The 23,828-nt window shown below is 36.5% G+C and overlaps 2 protein-coding genes across 2 annotated transcripts; one reads left to right on the top strand and one right to left on the bottom strand.

Moving 5' to 3' along the window:
- Window positions 1–341: 341 nt before the first annotated feature.
- LOC147760196 (uncharacterized) lies at window positions 342–2,026 on the top strand. Its single transcript, XM_086994328.1, has 3 exons — window positions 342–999; window positions 1,322–1,442; window positions 1,668–2,026. Exons 1-3 carry the CDS (start codon window positions 881–883, stop codon window positions 1,860–1,862), a joined length of 435 nt encoding a protein of 144 aa, XP_086850454.1. The 5' UTR covers window positions 342–880; the 3' UTR covers window positions 1,863–2,026.
- Window positions 2,027–2,702: 676 nt separating this feature from the next.
- On the bottom strand, window positions 2,703–4,891 carry LOC147760197 (uncharacterized). Its single transcript, XM_086994329.1, has 2 exons — window positions 3,077–4,891; window positions 2,703–2,896 (listed from the first exon to the last, which is right to left on the bottom strand). Exon 1 carries the CDS (start codon window positions 3,627–3,629, stop codon window positions 3,168–3,170), a length of 462 nt encoding a protein of 153 aa, XP_086850455.1. The 5' UTR covers window positions 3,630–4,891; the 3' UTR covers window positions 2,703–2,896; window positions 3,077–3,167.
- Window positions 4,892–23,828: the final 18,937 nt, after the last annotated feature.

The following is a 23,828-nucleotide window of genomic DNA, read 5'->3' on the forward strand; positions in this document are numbered from 1 at the left end:
CAAAAAACAACATAGTCACTTTGAGCACCTTACCAGAATGGATAAATTTAAAACACTAATGACTGGTAAGAAGAACGAACACATTATTGCTCTTGCCAAGTATTTATGGTTAGCCTTCCAAAAAAGGGACTGTGCTGCACCCATAACCAGTTGAGTAGGTAGAGCCATTTGGGCTCTGCCAAATATGTTTTCTATTTTTCATACAAGGAGTCATACAATATCACTATTGATCATAATTCATATTTATATATATTTGCATTCCTTTGTACATTTTCATCTATTCATGTAGATGCATACGTTACAATGAATAAAGTATATCAAAATAAACCAGTTTTCCTGTTCAACGAGACCCCCTAGCCTAACTAAAGCACGCGTAAGTTGAAAACGGAGCTGATGTTATGAAATCCCAGACGCATAATTTCAGACAAACCTTAGATCTAACGAATGAATGCCAGCTTTTATCGGTTGAGAGTTCTAATTAATTTTGACACTGGTCTAAATCGTTCTCTTGAAGCCATAAACTGAAGCGGAGAAATCAGCCTTTTAGTGCTCCCCGGAGATTCCAACATTATATAATCACTAAGTTGCATTGGCAAGCTGAGAAATTTAGTTAATTATACTGGTTCAGCCCTCTACTCACTGCCTATGTAACTGTCACTATGTCTTTCATGCATTTTCAACGTTATTATTGAACATTTCCAACCGGAGGTCCCCTCTATGCATCGACAGAAGCCACCATGTTAGTCGTGACGTCAGCCTTCTTCACCACGTGACACCTAGGGGGCGTGCCTTTGCCCATATACGCCTCATCTATATGTCTGCGTTTTAGAGCTTTAGTAGATCGTCGGAAATAAGGGCATTGCTTACTAATTAACTCAAAATGAAAAGAAGATCGAAGAAAAGCGATAAAAATACTCGTTTGGCAAGTGAAAGCGGGACGTTACTCACAGAATGTGACAGGCTTCGCAGCGATCTAGTACGGGAAATATACTCTCGGGGGTACGTACCGGGTAGCTTAGCAGTGTAGTCACCGACTTCTAGATAAAACGGAATGTTGACCGATTAATAAAAAGATTTAATCAAATATTTATTGTTTTCGTATCATTTTCCTTCTGAAACGTGGTCAACGGTGATTTTAGTGATATCCAGCTAAAGACTGGAAGTCTAAAATTTGGCAATGTTGCCGTAACCGTCCATAAGAAATGAACCGAAAATCGAAAAGAAAATGCATTTAATTATATATAATCTTAATTCAGTTAAAAAGGTTTCCTTTACACGCCTGCATGTTATATAATGATTTATTTATTTCACTTCGTTATAGGTTTCAAGCTGAACAATTTTTGAGTGGGATTGAAAGTAGTTCTTCGGACAGAAAGAAGAAAGGATACAGTCCTCGGAGGATACGTTACCTGAATTATCTCAAATGGGCAATTGCAATGCGGGTGAGAGAAAGAGAGAGAGAGAAAGGTTATGCTAATCAATTTATAAATTCATTATGATTTACTCTACCGGCGTAAAAATAATTATCTAATCGTAAACTATAACAATAATAGGCTATAATTGCTGAATAGTTGTAGCTAATTTTACCTTGCTCAGTTTTATTAAGTATATCCAAATATAAAGTAGCCGAACAAATCAACTTTTGTAGCATTATTTCTTCTATCTAGGAACGAAGAGACGAACAAGGAGAGAGGGTGAACAGAGAAGAAGAATTTTATGCTTGGCCCCCATTAATTCTAAAGTGGATTAGAGCATTGGTCCCTGGGAACATAAAAGGCGAAGACCGCGCTGATGCAATGCCTGTTTCTTTAGACATGTTTTGTACATACGTTCTAACTGCAATAGGAATACCCCAAATATGATAAAGTATATCATTTTTATATGAACATATACGGAAAAAAATTCAGACGTGATCTACATTGACTTTATTGACTTACTGAACGCTGTTCACAACCGACCAAAATATAGAAACACGATAAATAAATTGCATCATAATGTGTAAAAATTGTAAAATATTAAAAAAATAAATTAATTGATTCTGATTGAAAACAACAGTGTTTAAACTATTTCTTATGTATTTCACAGACATTATCTATGTACATTCTCGACGTTTATGACTTTTCATAGGCTCTCCACACTTGGAGCATTTACGCACGCTAATCTGTCCATCAAACGCTCCAGATTTATAACTTTCTCCCTCAGCATATTCCAACTTGTCCATCTTTCGCGCATAGGAAAGCTTCAGTTTTTTGCGACGATCCTTGTTTTCTGGCATATTCTTGTAATCCGCGTGCCGTTCCCTTTTTGTGTCTGCGTCCTGCCATGCCTTCGTGGAGTTGCCTGAAAAATGAAGCCCAAGACTTCCAAACAACGCTGTGTTCACAGTTGTTACCCCAGCATTGAAAAACGCTACTCCCAGAGAGATGCCGAATTCCGTCTCATGGTAGCTGTGCCTGTGAGACTTAGGCAGATAGGTGCCCCAAACAACGTGATGCAAACTTTCGTTGGCATTCTGAGTCCTACAGTTCTTTGCACCTTCTAATAGATCAAAATCTGCCAGGCGGTTGATAACTGGCGTGACTGCTTCTTGAACTGCAGGTGGGATGGGGTTTTTCAACGGCTGGTAGGTGTGCTCTCCAGTAACCAGGTCGCGTTGGTACTTGCACCAGCTATTCGTCCCGGGGGGGGGGGGGGGGGGGGGGGCAGTCTTCGTGTTGGGGGATTTCCTCCGTGCTTGAGTAATGCTTCAAAATGGCTCTAGTAGATTTTTGCATGCTCAAAACGTCGCCCTTATTTTGCCTGATTCCCATCCCGTAAAAGATCTGGAACGAGTTTACTAGCCTCTGTGTTAGCCGTCCCTTGCCGCTCAGTGCTTTGCCATCAGACAGTTTCTACCCTGCAAAGATAAAACGGTATATATTAGCACAGGGTTTCCAACAAGTACATCCTGCCGTTTTTAAAATGACAAAAAGAAGCGAAATAAAAAACACGTTTAATGAGAAATTCACTTTTCATAAAAAATACATTAACTATTAGATAAGTTTGGTCGCAATTGAGTAAGGTGATGAATATTTACCTTTAGTGTTATCAAGTAACCGGCGTAAACTTGTCCCCATCCTTTTTTGAATGTGGCCGACACAGTCTTCTTTCTCTATTCTGACGTTTGGTCAGTAGGGCTGGGCCTTCTGCACAGCTAAATATGCACCACTATCGCCGTCCCCAAGAAAGGTTGTGTAGCGCATGTTGTGGCGAGCAAGCGAGCGTGAAAATAGAGTTAACGCACCTTGCGTTTCCATAGACTTGCTGCTACCGTCGTGGTTCTTGGTGCAGTTTGGCTCATGTTCCAAAAACCAGCGATAGAAATCTGTACTGTGCAAGTCACCACTTTCTTCGCGTTTTTTGCACTCTCTACACTCGAGACTGAGGTGCACGGCGTCTAAAACTTTGCCGGTATCCACGCTGATTACTGACACAAGGCCATGTCGCGCAGAAAAACCAGGATGAGCCCAAGAACCATCTACGCTGACCGCAACATCCAGCACATCATCATCACCAGTCTCTGACTCTTCCCCCAGGTCTCGTTTGAGTTGCCGTAGTTCTTTGCCAGCCACACTACACTCACGCTCCATCACCTTTTTTGTCTCATCAGCGAGTTTTTTTTTGTGTGACTGCTCCAGGGTTTTCCACTGACCGGTGCTGGCAAATCTAGATAGCCACACAGTCTTGCCATACCTGTACGGGATGCCCTTACACTTCTAGCAGCGAGCACTGACTGGCGGTTGACATTTGGCGTTGACTGTGCATACCCTGAAGTTCTAAATTCAGTGGAGTGGTTGCACTTGCTATCACGGCATTGCCACACAAGAAATTGATCAAGTCCTTTCCTGCGAGATGGGCACTCTTTCAGTGTTAATGAATGATTATTGCATTTAGCGCATTTCGCGGCAGCTTTCAGACTTTCAATCAGCAATTCCCACTCGATAATTCCTCTTCCCTTCACGTCGACGAGATCGTAGCTTTCGTCGTCGGACGTGTCCTCGTGTTCTGTACATGCTGAGACAGTGGCGGTATCGGAACAAGACGGTTGCTCAGAGTCCGAAAGAAACCACTCCTTAGGCTGATTATAGTAAGAGCCTTTGTCCGACTCTTTCAGTCGTATCTTCGCCTCCTCAGACATTGGTGTTCTCCTTTTTCTTCCCATTTCAGATAATAACGTTATAGTGTTTTCAGTCAAGTAATTTGCTGTAAACTGACTTAAAATAGGTTTGGTTTCGAATTTATATAGTCTTATCTAACCACCCACTATCAATACTGGACCCTCATTAATATTTCAAAGAAAACATCTGGGATCTGAGCTAAAACTTCCGCTGAACAAACTGACCAGATGGACACTGAGGGCAGACAAAAAACATCTTTTCTCAAATCCGGAAAATAGTATACTGGACCAACAGTTATTGTTTAAATCTGCACGTTAAATCGGCAAAGCAATTCTGAACAATAAGTAGGAAATCCGAATTCATCGCAAATAGAATATCACAGAAATACGTTGGCCAGGAAATTAAACATTTCTATCATCTTCTTAACAACGCAAAAACAAAACAAAACAAAAAACGCAGTTACTTCCGTGTAGAAAACGCCACAAGAACGATATTCAAAAGTAAGCATGTTTAATTTGTTTAAGCAAAGTTGAAAGAAATAAAACGCACAACCAAGGTAACACGTTGAATGTTATGTTTTGACATCGATCGCCTCCCGCGAGGGTCATGAGAAGGCTCACTGGTCTAGTCTGCTAATGAGCCACAGCTGCACAGTGGAGCTGCCAATCAAACCCATATATGGACAGCAGTGACCTACTTTAAAACTCAGACCCCCTACCACTGGGGTAAATCGGCAATTACAGTAGTAATAAAAATTAAGTTTCCGTTGTACGACGTTTTAAAAACGTCAGAAACGTTTTAATCCCTATCCTATGAATAGAAGGGGGCGGACAAACAATGGAGAGCCGTCTAATCCCTTCAAAATTCGAACGCCAAAACACAACAGTTTAGACGTAATAACACACAATACCTTAGGCGAGTGAACCCCATGACGCCTGTTTCTGTGGTCCAGCGCCAGCGGGACAATCCGCTGTGACCAGGTGTAATTAACAGCAGGATACATCAGCCAGAAGGTGCCTATTGTTTGTTGCGGCGATAAGATTATAGCTTTAAGATGCTAGAACCCATGCTAACGCGTGCCACTCCCGTGGCCACCTATCCTTTTGTTCACTAGCTTGGCACGCGCAGCAGATCATGTATTAATTAAGTGTTGCAAGAAAACTGCTAGTTTAATTTAGTATCAGTTATTTTATTCAATATGAAGTGTTCTGTGGTCAAAAATTGAATTTGATATACATGTATCAGCAACGTACATCAGCATGATCAACAAATCACCCCGTCTCAAAAAGTTTAAAGATGCTCCGTACACAAATTTCCATCATCGCTACCTGTGTAAAAATAGATAACTGTTTAGAAATAACAAAGAAAGAAACATTATTAAAACAATTTTTTCACATTACAAGCTGACGTGTTGCCTCAAATACTACATTAAGTTACATTTTATATAAAATAATAGAGCGAATCCGTAAAAGGATAATAATAGAAAGTCTTAATAAATAAATAAATAAATAAATAAATAAATAAATAAATAAACAGGCCCGCAGTCAGGGGGAGTTCGGGAGGTTCGAAAGACCCCCCTTTTGCTGAAAAAAAGTTCACTCTGGGTAAAATTTGACATAATTACATGGGGATTTTCCGGTAAAAGGTCCACTTTGTCAGAAAAGGATCCCCCCCCCTTTGAAATTGCTGGCTACGGGCTTGATAAATAAATAAATTATTTAAAGAATAAAGTAAATAATAAGATGACATTAAGAATCAAATAAAAAAGATAGAAATTAGATGGTAAAAATCATTAAATAAAAGATAAATTATTTTAAATAATTTCATAAATAAATTTTGATTTAATAATCGCTGTGAAGTCTACCCATTATCAGGGCCACAGATAGATTTTCACTAGTTGCCAGTATAGACAGATATGTATCTGTTTATTTGATGGGACTTTTTTGCACGCGCGTTAGGGGAACGAGCATATAAACTAATTTCTTTTAAGATTAAAGTGAGTGTCCTATCATTTGAAAGCCAACAAAATATTTCATTCCACATTAGAGAAATTAGCCTCATAATTACATTTGTAAATTTATAACCGGGTGTATGTAACTCTTCGCTGTTCAGTAACAGTTATAAAGGAAAGTTAGATTTTGCTTGTATAAAACACACTTTTTATTCTGATAAAAATCGACTGCGCACGAAGCATAATGATATTAGGCTTTCGATGATGATTGTGCATGAAACATCAAGTCATTTTTCCTTTTCATAATAGTGCTGGGCACCCAGGTGTTGAATCTTTTACTCGACGTGCATCTCCTAATATTGTATAGGAATGATTTCAGGTTGTTCTGGAGCGATGACGATTGCGTTCAAAATGGGTTGTTTGCAGCATAAGTGATGTGAATAAACCTAGCTTACTAATTAACTATTACCAAAGTAAAGGAGGGCTTTAGGTTTATCAGCCTAAGATTTATTCAATATGGGCAGTTAACTTGGACCAGTCTTGTTTCATTAACTTTGCGAATGAAAGTCTCCGTCGTTAACGTAAATTTCCTATATGATTTTACATCACTTATCTGATTTAACAATCTTATTGCTTAGGTTTTGTTTAAGGTTGCATGAGAACAGATAATGATCGCGTTTAACAATAGATTGAGGGCTATAGTAAGTCCTGCCTCTTTGGGCGATGTCTAAGACTGTTAATTCAACGTACATAAACATGTAGTGTGACCACAGTGTCAGCCATCCCCCTTGTTGCACGTTGCAAGCGATTTGTCTCATAACTATGACAAGGCGTTCTTTTTTCTCGTTGTTGTTTAAAACGGACCACTTTGTTAAGGCTAATTGCTTAGCTCATTGCGCGTCATATGTACTTAGCTCTTTGCGCGTCATATGTAAACGCTAAGATATGAATGTTATACCGGGTAGTTGATTGTTTTGCCCGGGCGCCGCACTTATGCTTTCTTACTAGAGCGATCTAGAACAAGTCGCTAGTTTGCCCTGTTTGTAACTGTAGCAAAATATGTTCGACATGCCGTTTCTGCACGACAGCCGGAGACACAGTAATTGTATAAGGCATGGTTTAGCTTGTTCGAGAGATAATAACAGTCGCGTTTAAGGGGTCTAGGATATTAAAAATACGTCTAAAACTCGATTTTTAGTTTTTTATACGTTAGAAATAATCAATTTTGTATCTAATACTCAATTAAGTTATATTTGTGAAACACGGACTAAAAATATACATTTGGACGAGTTTTTCTACCTGTCCTGACTGGTACGGGTGGCAGGCTTTAGGCTCCGCCTCCGTTGTCAAGCACCGTTACTATGGGGGCGGAGCAAGAATGGTTGTCTTACTTCTTAAGCTGTTACGCGTGCCCTGGCAGCTCATAAGTCTTACGTCAGCTAAGCAGACCACAGTTATATACACAGTCATGGGAAGAAAGAAAGTCGTGAGAAAACGGATGAGCGAGGAAAGCAAGAGAATTTTGAAAGAGAGTGCTTCTGGTGGATGGAGAAACCCCGCGGTAAAGACTCGAGATCACACTTGAACTGCTGAGTATTCGTACAACGTCTAAGGTTGTCAGAAAAAAATCGTTAGGCAATCATTTTATGCACAATAAAGATTGTAATAGCAAGCAAGTTTTAAAGTAATATTGCCACCCAAAACATTTTCAAATTCGCATATTACGGTCTTGGCACTCTGTGGCATCATGGCATATACGTACCCACATTCGGCCATTTCTCGGAGTAAATCTTGCTTTACTTTCTCAATTTTCGCGTCTTGGTGTGTAGAGCGGCGCCCACGCACGACGGGTGGCATTGTCCTCTGCTGGCACACCAAGTAATCCTCTTTTTGTTTGTAAGCGCTTCCTTAGACACTTCCTAGACAGTGCACAGACTCCTACTGCGTCAGGCACAATTATGATTAATTACGTCAGTGAAACGAGAGTAGGCAGACCTACTCAGCTGTCAATCATTTCCCAGGGAAGAGCGACTTTCGTGGTACGAATAAGTTTGCGTACAAAAGTAAGATTTTCTGGCATCTAGATAGAAACAAACAACCCAATTTTAACACGTAATGGTGTATAGACCTTCCCGATCAACAAGATGATAACAGGTAAGGTGGAGGTGCAATTATTTTGCTAAAATAGCCCAATTACCTGAGCAAAATGGTTTAGGAGCGATTTCTCAGCTTTGAAGATTGATAACATAGTCTAAACTTCAATCCCCATATCTCATTCTGTAACTGTCAGATTGACATGAAATTTGATGTGTCTCTGTTTCAGTATAATATCTAGTCGTCTGAGTCTTGGTTTTTGGATTGACCTTTTATTTTTGAAGTTATTAATACTGAAATTGGAAGGTCCATATATATTTCGTAAAATTCACGTTTTATCAAAATAAAATCAAAAGTAAAAATAAAAAGAGAAAGTCCTGACAGAGTTTAATGGAGTTTGTGCTAACCTTTAGATAGCTATTTCAATCGTATTAATAGGGCTTTTTGTTTAAGAGAAATTCTTGATTAAAAAAAAGACAATTTTAGCCTCAAAACGCTGATATTACGTCACTCGTGTTACACTGTGACTACAAACTTTGAAAAATTGTTTGGCTTGCTAGACCTTTTCTTTAAGTTAATAGGAAATTTCATTAGCTGCATTAGTTTTGGACTTTTTCGTTAATATCCAAGATCCCTTAACAAAAGATAGTAAGAGCGCATTCTCAACGAATTAAGCCAGGCTTTACAAAGCCGGTGACCTAAAAATGGCGGACGTACATGAAAGAAAAACCGCCTAATCTTTTAATAGTCTCTCCGCCTCTCACACGCCTCCCCACACGTCGTCCCTGCGGGGTACAGTAATTAAATCTCGGCTCCGAACATTAATATTTCCGTGAATATCTCTGGTGATATTATCTCCGTAGATAGTCGATTCATTGCTGCTCTACGGGCCAAATTATTCCTTTTTCGTCTCTGTTTTCAAAGATACTAGAACAGAAGAGCTTTTTTCCTTCGATCGCCTTCAGCCGCCATGCTTTCTTCGCCACGAGTTTAACTGATGAGCATGCGCACTTAATATTTCTCAGGTAGCTTCCGCATGGCGAACGGAGACGCGATTTAATTACTGTACCCCGCAGGGACGACGTGTGGGGAGGCGGAGAGACTACTGTCATGCCTATAATTCCCGCGACAACTAATTGATCATTTTCTGACGTCTGTACGCGTACATGGTGACGAGATAATTATAGGGCAAAACACAATGGCAATGAAAATGAGAAGACGTCAAGCCCGCCCTATGTTCGCTAATATGCAAATCAACCCCGCTTGTCCATCGGTGGCGGCTTGTCACCCTGTTTATGCTCGACGGGGAGTTAATTGCCGCTTGCTGTAAGCCGACGTAATTACATAGTTGCTTATCTGCCGGTACTGTTCCTTTTTCTAGGCTGACACAGGGCCTATCTCCTGCCTTGCTAACGGGTTTTTCTTCACTTTGCAAAGTTTTGTTTGAAAGATTTAATATTTATTTTACTTGTGAGTTTTTGTCCTGCTATCCACAATTTTCCCACATAACGGCCAACGTTAATTTGAAAATGACGTAATGCAGTATCGGTCACAAACCACGGAGCGTGCCGTCTGAGGTAATGAGCAAAAATAAAATAAACTACTTCAGACGTTGTGAAGATTATCTGTATATTCGCTTCTTTAACGTCTTTTACCGTGACATTATATGCTGATCTCATTTGAAAGTTTTTCGCGTATTATTCGGTCAACTTATTCTGTCAAGCCATACGGGCCTGTCACTGCACGTGCGCCATCTTGAATTTTATATGTAGAGGGAGGCAGGTCGACAGCCATGCGAAAAAGGACTCTGTGCACGCGGAGAAGTGAAAGTGATACCTTTTTGAAAAACGATATCATTAAAAAATACATTCATAAAAATTTAAACTTTGCTTGTCGGAGGCTGATACCCCACAAAGCGCTCAAGCTGCTGAGCACTGAGTTATTTATAAGTGGGATCTATTTATGTCCTGGAGTGGTTCATCGTAGAAATATAGGCTAATTTTGTAATTGCAGTAATAACAACATTCTAATTCATTGCTTCTTTGTACAAGCAAGATGCTCTTTTCAAATGAATAATGAAATGAATAAATAATGTAATTAAGTTGAGAGAAAGCAGCTCGTTATCTATAAATGGGTCTGTGTTAATTTTTTTTTTTTTCAGGTCGATCCTTAGATTGTGCCTATTGGCTGGTAATGTAGTTCTGTCTTTTTAAATTGATCAACAACTACTTTTTAAATTTTCTTTAATAAAATACAAATAACAAGTTTGACATTGAAAATCTAACATGCATGAAAAGCCAATTATAGTTCCAGTGTTATACTATTAAAATTCTATTTCAGCATGCGAAATATATATTTCAAAAAGTTTGCATCGATCATGTTTTGTTTGCTTAACCTTTTTGTTTTAGACTTTGAACACATGGATGGAATTTGTAAATATTCTACACAATATAATTCACTTTCATTAGTTTTGAATTTAAATATATGGACAGTATTAATTAGATAAAATAATACTTATTAAAAAAACGTAAATTTATTGAGAATAAAAATTTAAAATGACCTTCCGTAAGCGTATTTTTGAGAGATGATTCTGTACAGTATTTACGAGTGTAAATAATATGCGTTTGACAGCATTTTCTTTCAAATGTGATTCTTTAGAAATGTGCGCATTAACTTTTCTTGTCTTACAGACAGACACAGAGAGGACTTCAGGTCCGAAACCAGAAGGCCACATGGAAAATACATCTAAGGTCTACAAAAGGCTGCCTCCTTTGTAGGGTCTTATCTAGCGCACGAAAATCTTTATTAATCATGCGATTTGATAAATTATCACAGATGATGATTTAGTCTAATTGGTGTGCTACACGGATAAGAAGGGCGCGTAGAAAGTTGCCTAGGTCTGTAAATATATGCGTTTTGGTGTCGGGGGGGGGGGGGGGGGGGGTCTCCTTTTCTTGCCACAGTATTTAAATATTTAAACTGGAAATTATTCGATCACCAATCGTCAAGCTGTCTATGCAGAAAGATATTTTTTAAACTAGCGGAGAGCACCTGCATTGGAGAAGACGACCTGGCAGAGAAAGACGGAAGATAAAGATCACTCTCACATACTTTTTTTCCCGTAAATATTTTGATATTAAAGACTCCCGTCCCTCTTCCCTTGTTCGTGTCCTTCTTTTCTACATTTACTGCATTTTATCATTTGTTTTCCCCGAAGTAAGAATGAATCGTTTGAGCAAGCGGGCTTGGTAGAAAAAGAGGGGAGATAAGGACATCAATCTTATTTCCCGTAAATGTTTTTAATATTAAGGATTCCCATCACTTTTTCTTGATAGTTTCCTCTTTCCTCTATTTCTTTTCGCTGCACTTTTATCTGTTGACTTCTCTTAAATAAAATTAATCAAATCTAAATAAAACAAATAACGGAGAGCAGATTCTTTGGTGAAATTATTTATCTGTCAAAAACCTTATAAAACGTTAAAACATTCTTTATGAATAACGACCCATGCAGTAGTGTAAAATATTCATTTTGTAGAAGGTTGCACAGGATTAAATTCTCGATGCAATTAACGATTATTTCCTAGTCTTTCATTAGCCTACCAGCACCTTATTGAGAAAATTTTGATTCACCCCAAGAAGTTATAACTTCTTGTTCACCCTGACACTGCCAACGAAAAAGTACTTTAGTTTACTGGTGTCTCTTGAATATTTAGGCACTGTTGATGGCCCCAAAGATTGAAATTTGCCGAAACCGATGCTTTATCGCTATTGTTTAATGATTAACAATTGCTGCCTGAGAACGCTCTTGGGATGTATACTAGTAGACCTAGTCAAAGAATGGAATAGTTTTTAATATCAAGGTCACTTACAACCCAGTCATTAGGTTACACTGGACAACGAAACAAAGGGGCGACTACCAGTTGTAACTGCCATTGAATGAAATGTAAAAGGTGCGAAATCGGCCACCCCTTAATGCGATCATTAACCAGCAAACAAAGCGTTGTATTGTAATTTCCACCGCCGACAAGCGGGTTATCAAAAAAAGTATGACAGTCTTTTTACTTCCACCATCGATCCCTAGGACGTACATGTACACATGAAAACAACATTGATAACTATTCTTGTTATAATGCACGAATTAAATTGAAAAAAATTAAAACTATGTTAATTTGGACTTACTTCATACATGATGTTATTGTGTTCACGACAAAGGCTAATCAAATGCCATTTACCCTTAATGATTTGTTTGGGCGAACTCTCCTCCACAGCATTTGCACACGTATCAGTTAAAGATCATCTTTTAATTAATCTATTTCATAATTCAAGGAGTTGCAGTAAGCGAATGCAGTTATGTGACCGATCTTGCACAAACACTTAAGCCCTTGCCGTTAGGCAAATTGACACACTAAGTCATTTTTGATAATTTTTTCTAATGCCCAACAAGAATTTTTGCATGGAATTATTTTTCCACCGCTCAGCTGGCATTCAGTAATATATCGCGAGGACATTGCACTAACCGATGAGAGGCTGTGGTTTAAGCTAGATGCAACACTCGCCACCGAGCTGTACCCGAAAATTACTCAACCTGTGGCTCGACAATACGCTCGTTATATTTCAAGTTCGGCTCGGCGACTTGTATTGTATCTATCACTTACTACAATGTCCAGGTAGCTTACCCAGCTGTGGTTTTAATTATCGCTATTTAGGTTCCTTTCGAAACCAGCTTCGTCTCCACGAAAACAACATACATGTACAGTGTTTTGGATGTTACTCACACGAAGACCTGGCACGGCTTTGTCGTTGGTATTTTCTTTTTATTGTTTAGTGCTATCTATACCCCTATCACTTAACCTGAGAAGTTTCCAAACGTAAGGACAAAGAGAAAAGTGTGATGTATCGAGACAAAAGGGAGATCGGTAGATACGTCCAAAATTAGGGAGACTTCTGCCAAGATCGGAAGAGTTAATTGGTATGGGCCACAGACTGATCGCTCGAGAAATTCACCAAATCTACAAAAAAAAAAATCCTTCAAATGTATTAAATAGCAGAGGCCCATCCCCCTGATTGTAAGAAGCAAACAAAACAACGAGACAGCAGGTCGACATTCAGCCTAGAGCAAGGTGCAATACTGCCAAGTTGAAAGCTGTTAATTAAGTCGGATTATAGCGCGCATCAATTTACTTCCCGTCGCGCTTGGCGAGGACGAACTCCCGTCTCCAAGGGTCGCCCGTACAATAATTTACATATGTGCTCCTCCCCCTGTGCGCTTAGGCCCTGTATGAGTCCACGTCGCTATTGTTTGCTACCCGCACAGGCTTTTGTAGTTTATCAAAACAACCCATTGTCTCTCAGGGGGCGTGAGTACAGAGTTAATACGTACATGGAGTATACGCATACAGATTGTCGCGCGAATTATGAGCACAACCAGTATTAAAAGATTAGGCGGTTTTTCTTTCATGTACGTCCGCCATTTTTAGGTCACCGGCTTTGTAAAGCCTGGCTTAATTCGTTGAGAATGCGCTCTAAGACCCCCTCCTCTTTAACTGATGTCTTACACTGTTAATATTGACCGCACTTTCATATATTATGTAATACACTGACAGACTTTCCCCTGTTGCACGTTGGCGTTGGATTGTACTTGTGCCTCTGTCAATACACCTCATTTAGTTTAAATATTTTTACCGCATAAACCTTTGTGGTTTAGAGTTAATAAGTTTAGTAGTAGGAATAGGATGGTTGGACAAAAAGCTTCTAGTCAACTGGCTTAGACCTAGGGTGTGATGCTGCTATCATCCGAGGAAACACCTACACTGAATCCTCTTCCTGAAATCCCCCTAGCTGAAACAAAAAATGCCCCTTGAACCGGTCCATTTTTACAGGGTCGAATCATTTTTGATATCATTGAGCGTCTTTAAACGAAAGCTTTTAAGTGACAAAAACAGAACCGTGTGGTGATTGTTTATTAAAGCGTAGGTTTATTCATCATGATCTATTTTGTAAACAACACATGCCTAAATTTTACTTGGATTGATCATCGTCACTGTTTGGCTACTCGCCTATAATGCGTGCTGAACGACAGACAACTTATAAATATTATCTGTGTTACTGTGTATTTGACCAAGTTAAAATAGAACGGTGTCGGTGATTTAATCCATCGAACATATTAATATTTCTTCTTTTAAAACCAGTGTTAGGTTAACATCAAGTCAATTTAAGTAAAGCTAAGTAAAGCATGTTTCTAGTTCATCCACGCTATATAAATACATGAAGGATAACAAGTCTCTGTAGACAATTAACTTTCACAATGCCCTGTGCTTTAGAGTCCCATGTTATACAAGCAAATGAGTATGGCCTGAGAGAAATATAAATATGAGGCCGTGTATGAAGATGTTTCAAATAATAAGAATCAAGAATTTAAACATGTTAGGTACATGCACATCATTTAATAAGTCATTTCACAAAAATGGCATCTAATTTTTCAGATAAACCTCCACTGTTATCGATCTCAACGCCTTGTCTGATGTTTACATGTAGGCGGTATACTCCAATATTAATTGCGAACAATATCAACATGTACAGCGACTCGAGATCGTTGCCTGTCTTTCACACTTTTACACAAACCCATGAAGGGTTAATAAAAGGATTCGCGTTGCGACATCTATCTCTTTCTTTCGAACAATTAAGCAAAGGGCTGACCCGAAGTAAGCTGGCATAACTAATTTCTCTTTGACTGTACAAGGGTATATTGTAATTACTCCACTTGGTCGCCTCCATTGTCTTGTAACAGTGACAAAGAATGTGTTTTCACACGCTAGTTTACATAACTCCTTTGCCTTGTGTCTTTATCAAGGTTATAATCAGATTGAATAGGTTGTCTTGCCTCACTTAAAAAGGGAGTTGTTCTTCACACTGGTTTTTGCCTAACTTATGCTAACCTATTTTGTACAAATATGGTTTTAATAAATCGCCAAAATCATGACACTAGTGAACATTGTATATCAAACGTTTTGATACGATTAAATAAATGTGCAAGAAGGATTACGGAATGAGTTACTATTTACCTCCCCCCACGCCCCCCCTCCCCCCCCCAAAAAAAAATGCTCTTTTGATTTCGAAATGAATTTGTTTTTAACGTAAAGAAGTCCGATACCCCTTTCACGACTCAGTCATTGTACAGCATGTTGTAATCGATATTTAAAAAAGTTCATAACTTGGACCGGAGTTTGATATACAGTGTACTGTAGCTACAATGGCTCAAGTTGGGTCTGCTGGGGGAGGGGGCATTTAAATGATAAACGAAGAAGTCCACCTGTAAACAGCAGGGGTTTAAATGATCGCTATCTCGGTTATTTTTCCTTTGACAGCATCATAGAAAATGTTAAGGGAGAAAGTCACACATACCCACGGCGTTGTTTTGTCTTCAGCATTTCCTCCTTCCTGCTTACTGCAATTATTATCGTCAATTAATTAAACCGAGAAAGCAATTAAATGATGGCACATTGAATATAATCACTATGTGCATTTCGCTGAGTGTAAACACGATCTAGCGAAACATTTTATTTCAGAAAAAATTTATATGTGATTTCACCTCTGTCGTTTGTGTTATTTCAAACAAAACGATTTCCTGAAAGACCAACTTTAAAATGTATGTCTATTCAGCAAAATAATGTAATTTAATACAACTATGAGTAATGTATTTAAATTACGGCCGTATATGCGATGGCCATGTGGGATTATAATTGCATACCTTGATGCAAAACAGTCTATCGTTTCTCCTACCGCGAGTCCCTTTAATTAATGTATTATATTACTCTTTACCCTTTTTATTTGACACTGTCTCTGTTTCTCTCCCCTTTTCCTTTCTCTTGTAAGAAGGAGGGCAAATAATTAAGCATTCAAAATATGCATCACCAATCTCTAGAAAAGAATGAGTGAATCAAGAAGTTATAAAGAGAAGGAGTAGAAACAAGTGGTTTCCTTTCATCCTATCCTCGTAACGGGCTTAATCCTAATAATTACCCAGCTTGTGGTCTTAGGGAGAGCTTGTGCCTAATACATATTCAAAAGACCGTTCACGTGGGTTGCTTCAGCCAATTGGGATAAAGCCTCGCGAAGTCTCTAATAATCTCACAGAGAAAACATGGTGGGATTACAGAAAGGTGTAGAGAGAGATTTCAAGCCTGGACGCAACCATTTTGGGAAATAAAACTCAAATCATGCGAGATACACCTTCATTTGATCTAGAGCCGATCAGTTATACAAAAATTAGTTTCACATCAAGAATGTATGAGAACAATTTCACAAACCCACCTTCAACGCTAAAATTTGCACCTGTAGAATTCTCATATTTATTTTAAATTCTTTTTGTTGTGTAAAGGAAATTTACCTTCATCTAGGAATGACACATTCAATTTACAACCGTGTACACAAAACAGTAGTACTTGCAATTTCCGCATGCCAGCCTCGTTTCTTTCTTTTTTGGCACATTATTGCTTATATACCAGGTAGAGCTTAAACAGGAAAATTGGGGAAATGAAAATAAGTTATTGCACTTAGTATGATTCTAAATAAAATTTTATTAATACATATTTTTGTTTATATCTTTGTCTATAACATGAGGCCAAGTAATAGTAGACTGATAGTTTAAATTCATTAGAAGAAAAAATCAAAGAAATATTTTTATTGATTGATATTGCTTTATTTCAACATTCGAGCAACTTGTATAATATCTAAAACAAAGTACCAGCAATGAAAATATGTCAATATTGTTACACCCAACAGTGATTAAAGCAATACAAAAATGGTTAGTTTTTATTTTGATGTGGTGATTATTTTATTTTATACTTTAGACAATTAGCCAGTGAACACTAGATTCCCTTTTAAAACTTGGACCACTAAATTCCCTTTTAAAACTTGCACCTCTTGTGCACTATAGTTTAATATTAGTGGTGGTAAGAAAACAGAGCCTTGTGCCTCATCAAGTTGCTGCTGGAAACAATCATTTTGACTGTTCAATTATGGCTACATGTACTTCTGCCAGCAAAACTTAAGATCTTTCACCTGCATTCTCTTCAACCTGAAATGAGTAAGTGCGGAATTCATTACAAAATATAACTCTATATCCTAAACGAAACTCTGCAAACATCATATTGCAATAAAAAAATTGAAAAAAATTCCGAGAGTTCCCTGTCATCAAATTTTGGACCCACCATTTTGAAAAAGCCCCATGAAAAGTTGTTTATTTGAAACGATGTTTTTCATCTAAAGGATTGATTCATTTAATATCACAATGATATATTGTAATGGTGCACGTGCTTAACTAACCAGAAAAAACATAAATTATATGCATACACCACGTTAAAATTACCAAAAATTGTCCCAAACTGTCACCCAACTGTCTTTAACCAATTTAGGGATCCGCCATTTTAAAAAAGTCGGATGAAAAGTTGTCTATTTGAAACGATGTTTTTCATCTAAAGGATTGACTCATTTAATATCTCAATGATGTATTGTAATGGTGCACGTGCTTAACTAACCAGAAAAACATAAATTATATGCATACATCACGTTAAAATTACCAAAAATTGTCCCAAACTGTCACCCAACTGTCTCTTACCAATTTAGGGACCCGCCATTTTGAAAAAAGTCCGATGAAAAGTTGTCTATTTGAAACGATGTTTTTCATCTAAAGGATTGATTCATTTAATACCAAAGTGATGTACTGTAATGATGCCTGTGCTTAACTAACCAAAAAAACATAAATTATGTGCATACATCACGCACTTAAGAAGAAAAAAGTCCTAAACATTGAGGTCCCGCTGAATCGGCCTCAGATCTTCGAGCTAACGCTGCTTTCTGCACTGACAAATTTGACTGACAGCCACCGTATGAACATAAAACAATGCTCAAAGCAGATTATCAACTCTCACTCACCTTTATATCGATCGACTTGGGCGTTTTTCTAAGTATAACTTCCAAATATTCGCATTAAACATGAATAAATCAAGACGTATACGCACTGGTTCAGCTTCTCCGTCTTGAGTCACGCGGAGGCGAGCGGAGGATTAGACCAGTTACGAGGATCGAATTACAAAGGACGCCGCTTTGAAAAGAATGCTGCGATCTGATTGGACGAGAGAGATAATTGATGTCCCGTTTCTACTCCTTCTCATTATAACTTCTTGAGTGAATGAACCATTGGGCTGGCCCACAACGTCCGACACAGCAGAATAAATTAAATAACAGCTTTCACAGATTTAACTGCAGTTAGCTGTATAGCGTCACTATATAGTATACATAATCCGCTGCACGCGCGAAGCTGTTGAACAAAAGGATAGTTCTCTATGGAAGACCTTTTGTTTACATAAGTACTCTAAGGGGGCGTGCCTAACCAGGCGACAAGAGGATTAGGCTAGTCACTATATTCCGTCAAATTCGTTTAGCGACCCTATCATTATCACACTCCCTCTATTGTATTTTCTAACGTTATAATTGTATCTAATCTTCTTACGTTAGATGGAATAAATGCACACATACATACATACATTATTTTAAGATATGCTGATGTGTAGTTGATATTTCATCTATCTTATATTGACAAATTCAGAAAAGCACCCAAATTTTGACAATTTACTGTTAATTACTACCTTAAGCCAACTCGCAGGGTATATTTATTTTGAAAGATAAAAAGTTATCAACAGACCAAAGACAATTGTTATATTTTATTGATTCTACTTTTAATAATAATTTTTACATTTGGGGCTACTTACCTGCAAAAAATAATGCAATCAACACAAGAGCAAATGTCATCAGTATTGTTCTAAAGAGTAATTTGCAAATTAACATACATTTGTGACAAAAGTGAATATTTTCACAATATTCTAACTACTAGTATAGTGATTAATATAAATACATGTTTCCATATCTGTATAAAATCACATTACAGTTCATCACATATTTTTTCAAACGGAAGGCCAACTGCCGCATTAAATATATAGTATTATTTAATTCTAATTAATTTTCAAATAACAATTACTTAATTGTTTCCTAATTAGTCACATTCCAGTCCATTTTAATTTGGTGCATTTGAAGTGACACATTTAATATATTGCTAATTAAGTAGATATTTGTCCAACTGCCTTAAATATTAAAATGGCGTATTAAGCATCATAAATGTGTATTGTTTTAAACGTATATTAGTAAGAATGTTGTTAAACTGCACACGCCTACTAGAAGACACTTTGGTTGCTATAACCTTCACTACATTGGATTGATACCGCACAGGTTATTATAATGAGGAATAACGACAACAGTCTGGAGCTTTCGAACGTTTATTCACCGCCTCTCGCTTCATACAACTTCACAAATATTTATACTCACTCTCTGTACTGACCACGCATTTACTTGTTTTCTTTTCCATTGTCTTTGTGTGATTACAAAATATATTCCATTCGCATGTTGCAAGTCACCATGCAACATTTCATTATTAGGTAATCCTTAAGAGACTTGTTTTCAATTAAAGATATCTAAAATATTATTTGGATTACTCATGCTTGGACCTTATCCAAAACTCAGTTATCATGTGATAAATAGATGATCAAAATTAAAATATGTTATGAAATTAACCTATCACATTAACTGTTACTGACTTTGACCTTTCCATCTTTTTCTGACATTAAAAACATGTTCTACACTTGTTGACTCTTGGAGAATCTTAACTTACGCTCAATAACTCTCTGTCCTTTTACTCTTTTGATTCCGCTTTAATTGCTATCTGCAATTAGTGAAAGTGTAAGTAATTTTCTTTACAACATACACCCCTTCTTCAAAAGAATTCGTCCTCGAATTCTAAAAATTTAGAACATACGCTCCTTTTTCTTTTTTTTTAAAGCAAAGCAAATACTAAACAACATAAAATACGTAAATTTTCAAAAAGATTAAATGATAAGGTCACATTTATGTCATCAATTTAAATGTTATATGCAAGTTCATCAGATCCTGCAAAATTAAATAAAATAATAATAAAATTAATGATAACCTTCCTTAAACACTCCATGTCTATCATAAAGTCAAGCAAAAATATAACTAAGAAAATTAACTTGATATAATTAATTGACACGTAAAATTAAAAAAAAAACACATTCGACATGAAACCAAAAATATTAATTTGAAGGAAGATAAAGTAATAACTTTTTTATGTAAATCTGTTGCTCTCTTATTATGGTTCTGAAACAATTTATTATACAGTTTTCTCTTTCGGTTGTCATTAAAGTCATATGAGGAATGCACTGCGTGAGACAATAGGGTCGGCCGTCCCCTGTCCAATGAACAGCATTCATCACAACGTTGCTACCAGCGCATCGTTCATGATGAAGTACTTGTTCATCTTCATATTTGTTCACATTGTAGCTCTCCTTTGTGATGACTTCAAGAGAAACACTTTGTTCATATCAAATTCACGAATCCAATATAATATAATATAATATAATATAATATAATATAATATAATATAATATGAGAATATTCCGTAATGCATATTATCGATTTTATGTCATCATTATTTTAAAAAATTAAATAGACGTTTTATATAACAATGATCATCTGCTAAATATCAATAATCAAATATATATAATTTATATTTATAATACTTCACACATTTAATACTCAATACACAATATGCAATATGTCATTAACATGCAATAACATTGTAAAGTAAAATACAGCATGCTTATAGTAATGATCATGGTTAACACACAATAAAATGTTCATTATTATATATCATAGTACATAGAGATTAAAATTAATAATAATATTCATCACGGCTTAAGTGTCATGTTAATTTCGTGCATCTCACACACTCTCAATAATAATAATCTGAAATGTCTGAAATTATTGAAGTTACAATAAGAATTAATCATAAAGTCATTAATATGTTGTGATCGTACACACACTTCTTATACCAAAAGTTCACTCGCAAAGATTAATCCGTTACGTCAATTATAGACACGTGTAGCAAGTCAAGTCAAATTCAGATTGGATTAAAATTAATCTGCATTGTGATTAAATATTTCGAACTTAATATAAAAAGGTGCACAAGCATGTTTAATGCGCAAAAATGTACAATATTCGTTCTTGAATAATTTCCTGGGTTAAAAAGCTGTGAAAAGTGACAATGGGATAACTCGTTCTAAAATAACATTTTTGGTTTATCATTATGTTTATACTTGTCAAGCCATGTCAATGTTTTGACAGATGTAGTTTGTAGATACAAATACATAAATGAACTTGTCGCAATTATTATAGTTATGAATTCACTTTGTAATATGAATGAATCTGTGGTTCTAAGTTCTTTAGGCTTATTAATTGATTTTGTTGCGAAATTTTATGATCACTACGGTATTGCAAGCAGTAAGAATAGTTAGAATAGCATCTGCCATACAAGTTTGCTCTAAATTGTCTCTTATTGATGCATGGGCTATTTATTTGTAGTTTCAAGTAATCAATGGAATATGTGGAGAGAAAACAGGAAAAGTTATGCTAAAATAATTGTAGAATATTCAATTTCAAATTTACTTTCAATCTGAATTTGACTTGACTTGCTACACGTGTCTATAATTGACAGAACGGATTAATCTAATCCTTAATTAACAGTATGTGAAATTCATATTCTACACCATTCATGTTGTTTAAGCCTATTGAAAATTAAAACTTTAAATAGCATATGATATTCCAAAACTATGAAAAAATTACATCTCTACTGATTTAAAATGACGAACAGGGAAAAATTTGAAATTCTTCTACTATCACTTTTTACACACACTGCAATTAAATATAGTAATAACACATGTATATGATAACGAAGTCTTTAAGCCTTTGTATTAAATATCCCCAATCAACTCGAGTATCAACTGATTAATAAATATAATCCATATTTATGTTATTTATCACAAATGTATGCCGTTATATTTACAATTATATATGCGAATGGCAAGTTTACATTTTAAAGTTTCATATACATCTTGTTGGGGATATTGAAAATCTCCAAGATACAGGTTTGATGCCATCCCATGAATTTAATATGCTCAAAATGAATTTCAAACTATCTTAAAAATGTCAACTGGAAAAAAGCTGCATCTTTATTCCAAAAAAGCATGTTTGCATTGGAGATTTATGACACAAGCTAAAAAGGTCGGATTATACTCTGTAAAACCAATACTCGAATATTCCCAAGCTGTATAAAATTTAAGCAAAGCATATAACGTATATATCGCTCTGTCAATTTTATGAGGCTAAAAATGTGAAAGCCATTGTATAAACGTGTTATTTAAACCCTTCTTCGTGCCGCCTTCTTCTGCCATATTTTGTTTAGGGCGGTAGGCCCTTTTCCAAAACGAGTCTACATTTAATAATTGAGAATATCACAGTCACCTGAGCCAGTGGTTACCTGACTGTTCAGGGAGAAACTACTACCAAGTTTCAATTGATAATAACATATTTCCCTTAGAAATGAAAAAAGAATAAAATATCAATGCTGCAGACCCTTTCTGTGATATTATCGCTGCTCTTATAGTTTAAAGAAAATCATTTGGTTGGTCCTATGAAATTCAAAATCGACAAAAAAAAAAAAAATAAAAAAATAAAAAATAAAAAATAAATAAATAAATAAATAATAATAAAAAATAAAGAAAGAAATAAAAAGTGCTATTCGCCACTTTGAATGCCACATTGATTTTCATTTTCAATGTACATATGTGTGTCTACCTCTAAACCTTTAAACAGAATATTACTTCGATTGGTGCTCTCATGTATAAATTAATATTAGGGATAATGGAATTGCTATTCATGTTTTACTATTATGATCGTTGGGATATATATTATAGTACGAAATACTCAAATGAATTCTACATTGTTATATAAAATGATGTACATAACTATAAAAGTTTACACACAAATATATGGATTTTAGACAATTCTGAAAACTCATCTTTCTCTCAAAAAAAAAGTGATCGATCACATACTCTGTATATATAGTATACTGGTATGGTGAAAAATTATGCAGCGTCTTCCTGACTTTGACTAACTACTAGATGTGAAGCCTGGCAGCCATTAGGTCTAAGGGCACCTCACATAAACTGCACTGGTAGCTCCTGTACATCCTCTGGTTTCAATGCAAGAAGACCCGCCAGATCAGAACGGTCATTGTCAGCAAACCACGTTCGTAGGTGCATCACAGGTTCCTTATCAAATGGGCAGTTTAATACCTTGTGTAATAATGCACTGCGTTTATCTGATGATGTTTTTTCGTGCTTGATTTCTTCAATGTCCGACGTATCAATGACAAACTTTGAATGAAGAAAATCTAGCAGTCTATTAATTTCAAACCCATTATTTACTATGGAATGCAAATTTTTTCTAAGATTCTCACATTCAACCTCCCGCCTCCTTGCTTTCTGAAATATAAATACACACCGTACTTACAAACATAGGGCATAAAACTGAGTTTATATTTCCAAACACCTGCAAAATCTATATTCTGATAATATGAATTTGCATTTTATATATTTATGTCGTTTAATTAACTCCATATAAAAGCTCATTTAAATCAGGATTGAAGGCATCTTTTAGCA

The sequence above is a fragment of the Lingula anatina genome, chromosome 8 (genome assembly GCF_051362555.1).
Source record: "Lingula anatina isolate TDL-2025a chromosome 8, LinAna3.0, whole genome shotgun sequence".
NCBI lineage: Eukaryota > Metazoa > Brachiopoda > Lingulata > Lingulida > Lingulidae > Lingula > Lingula anatina.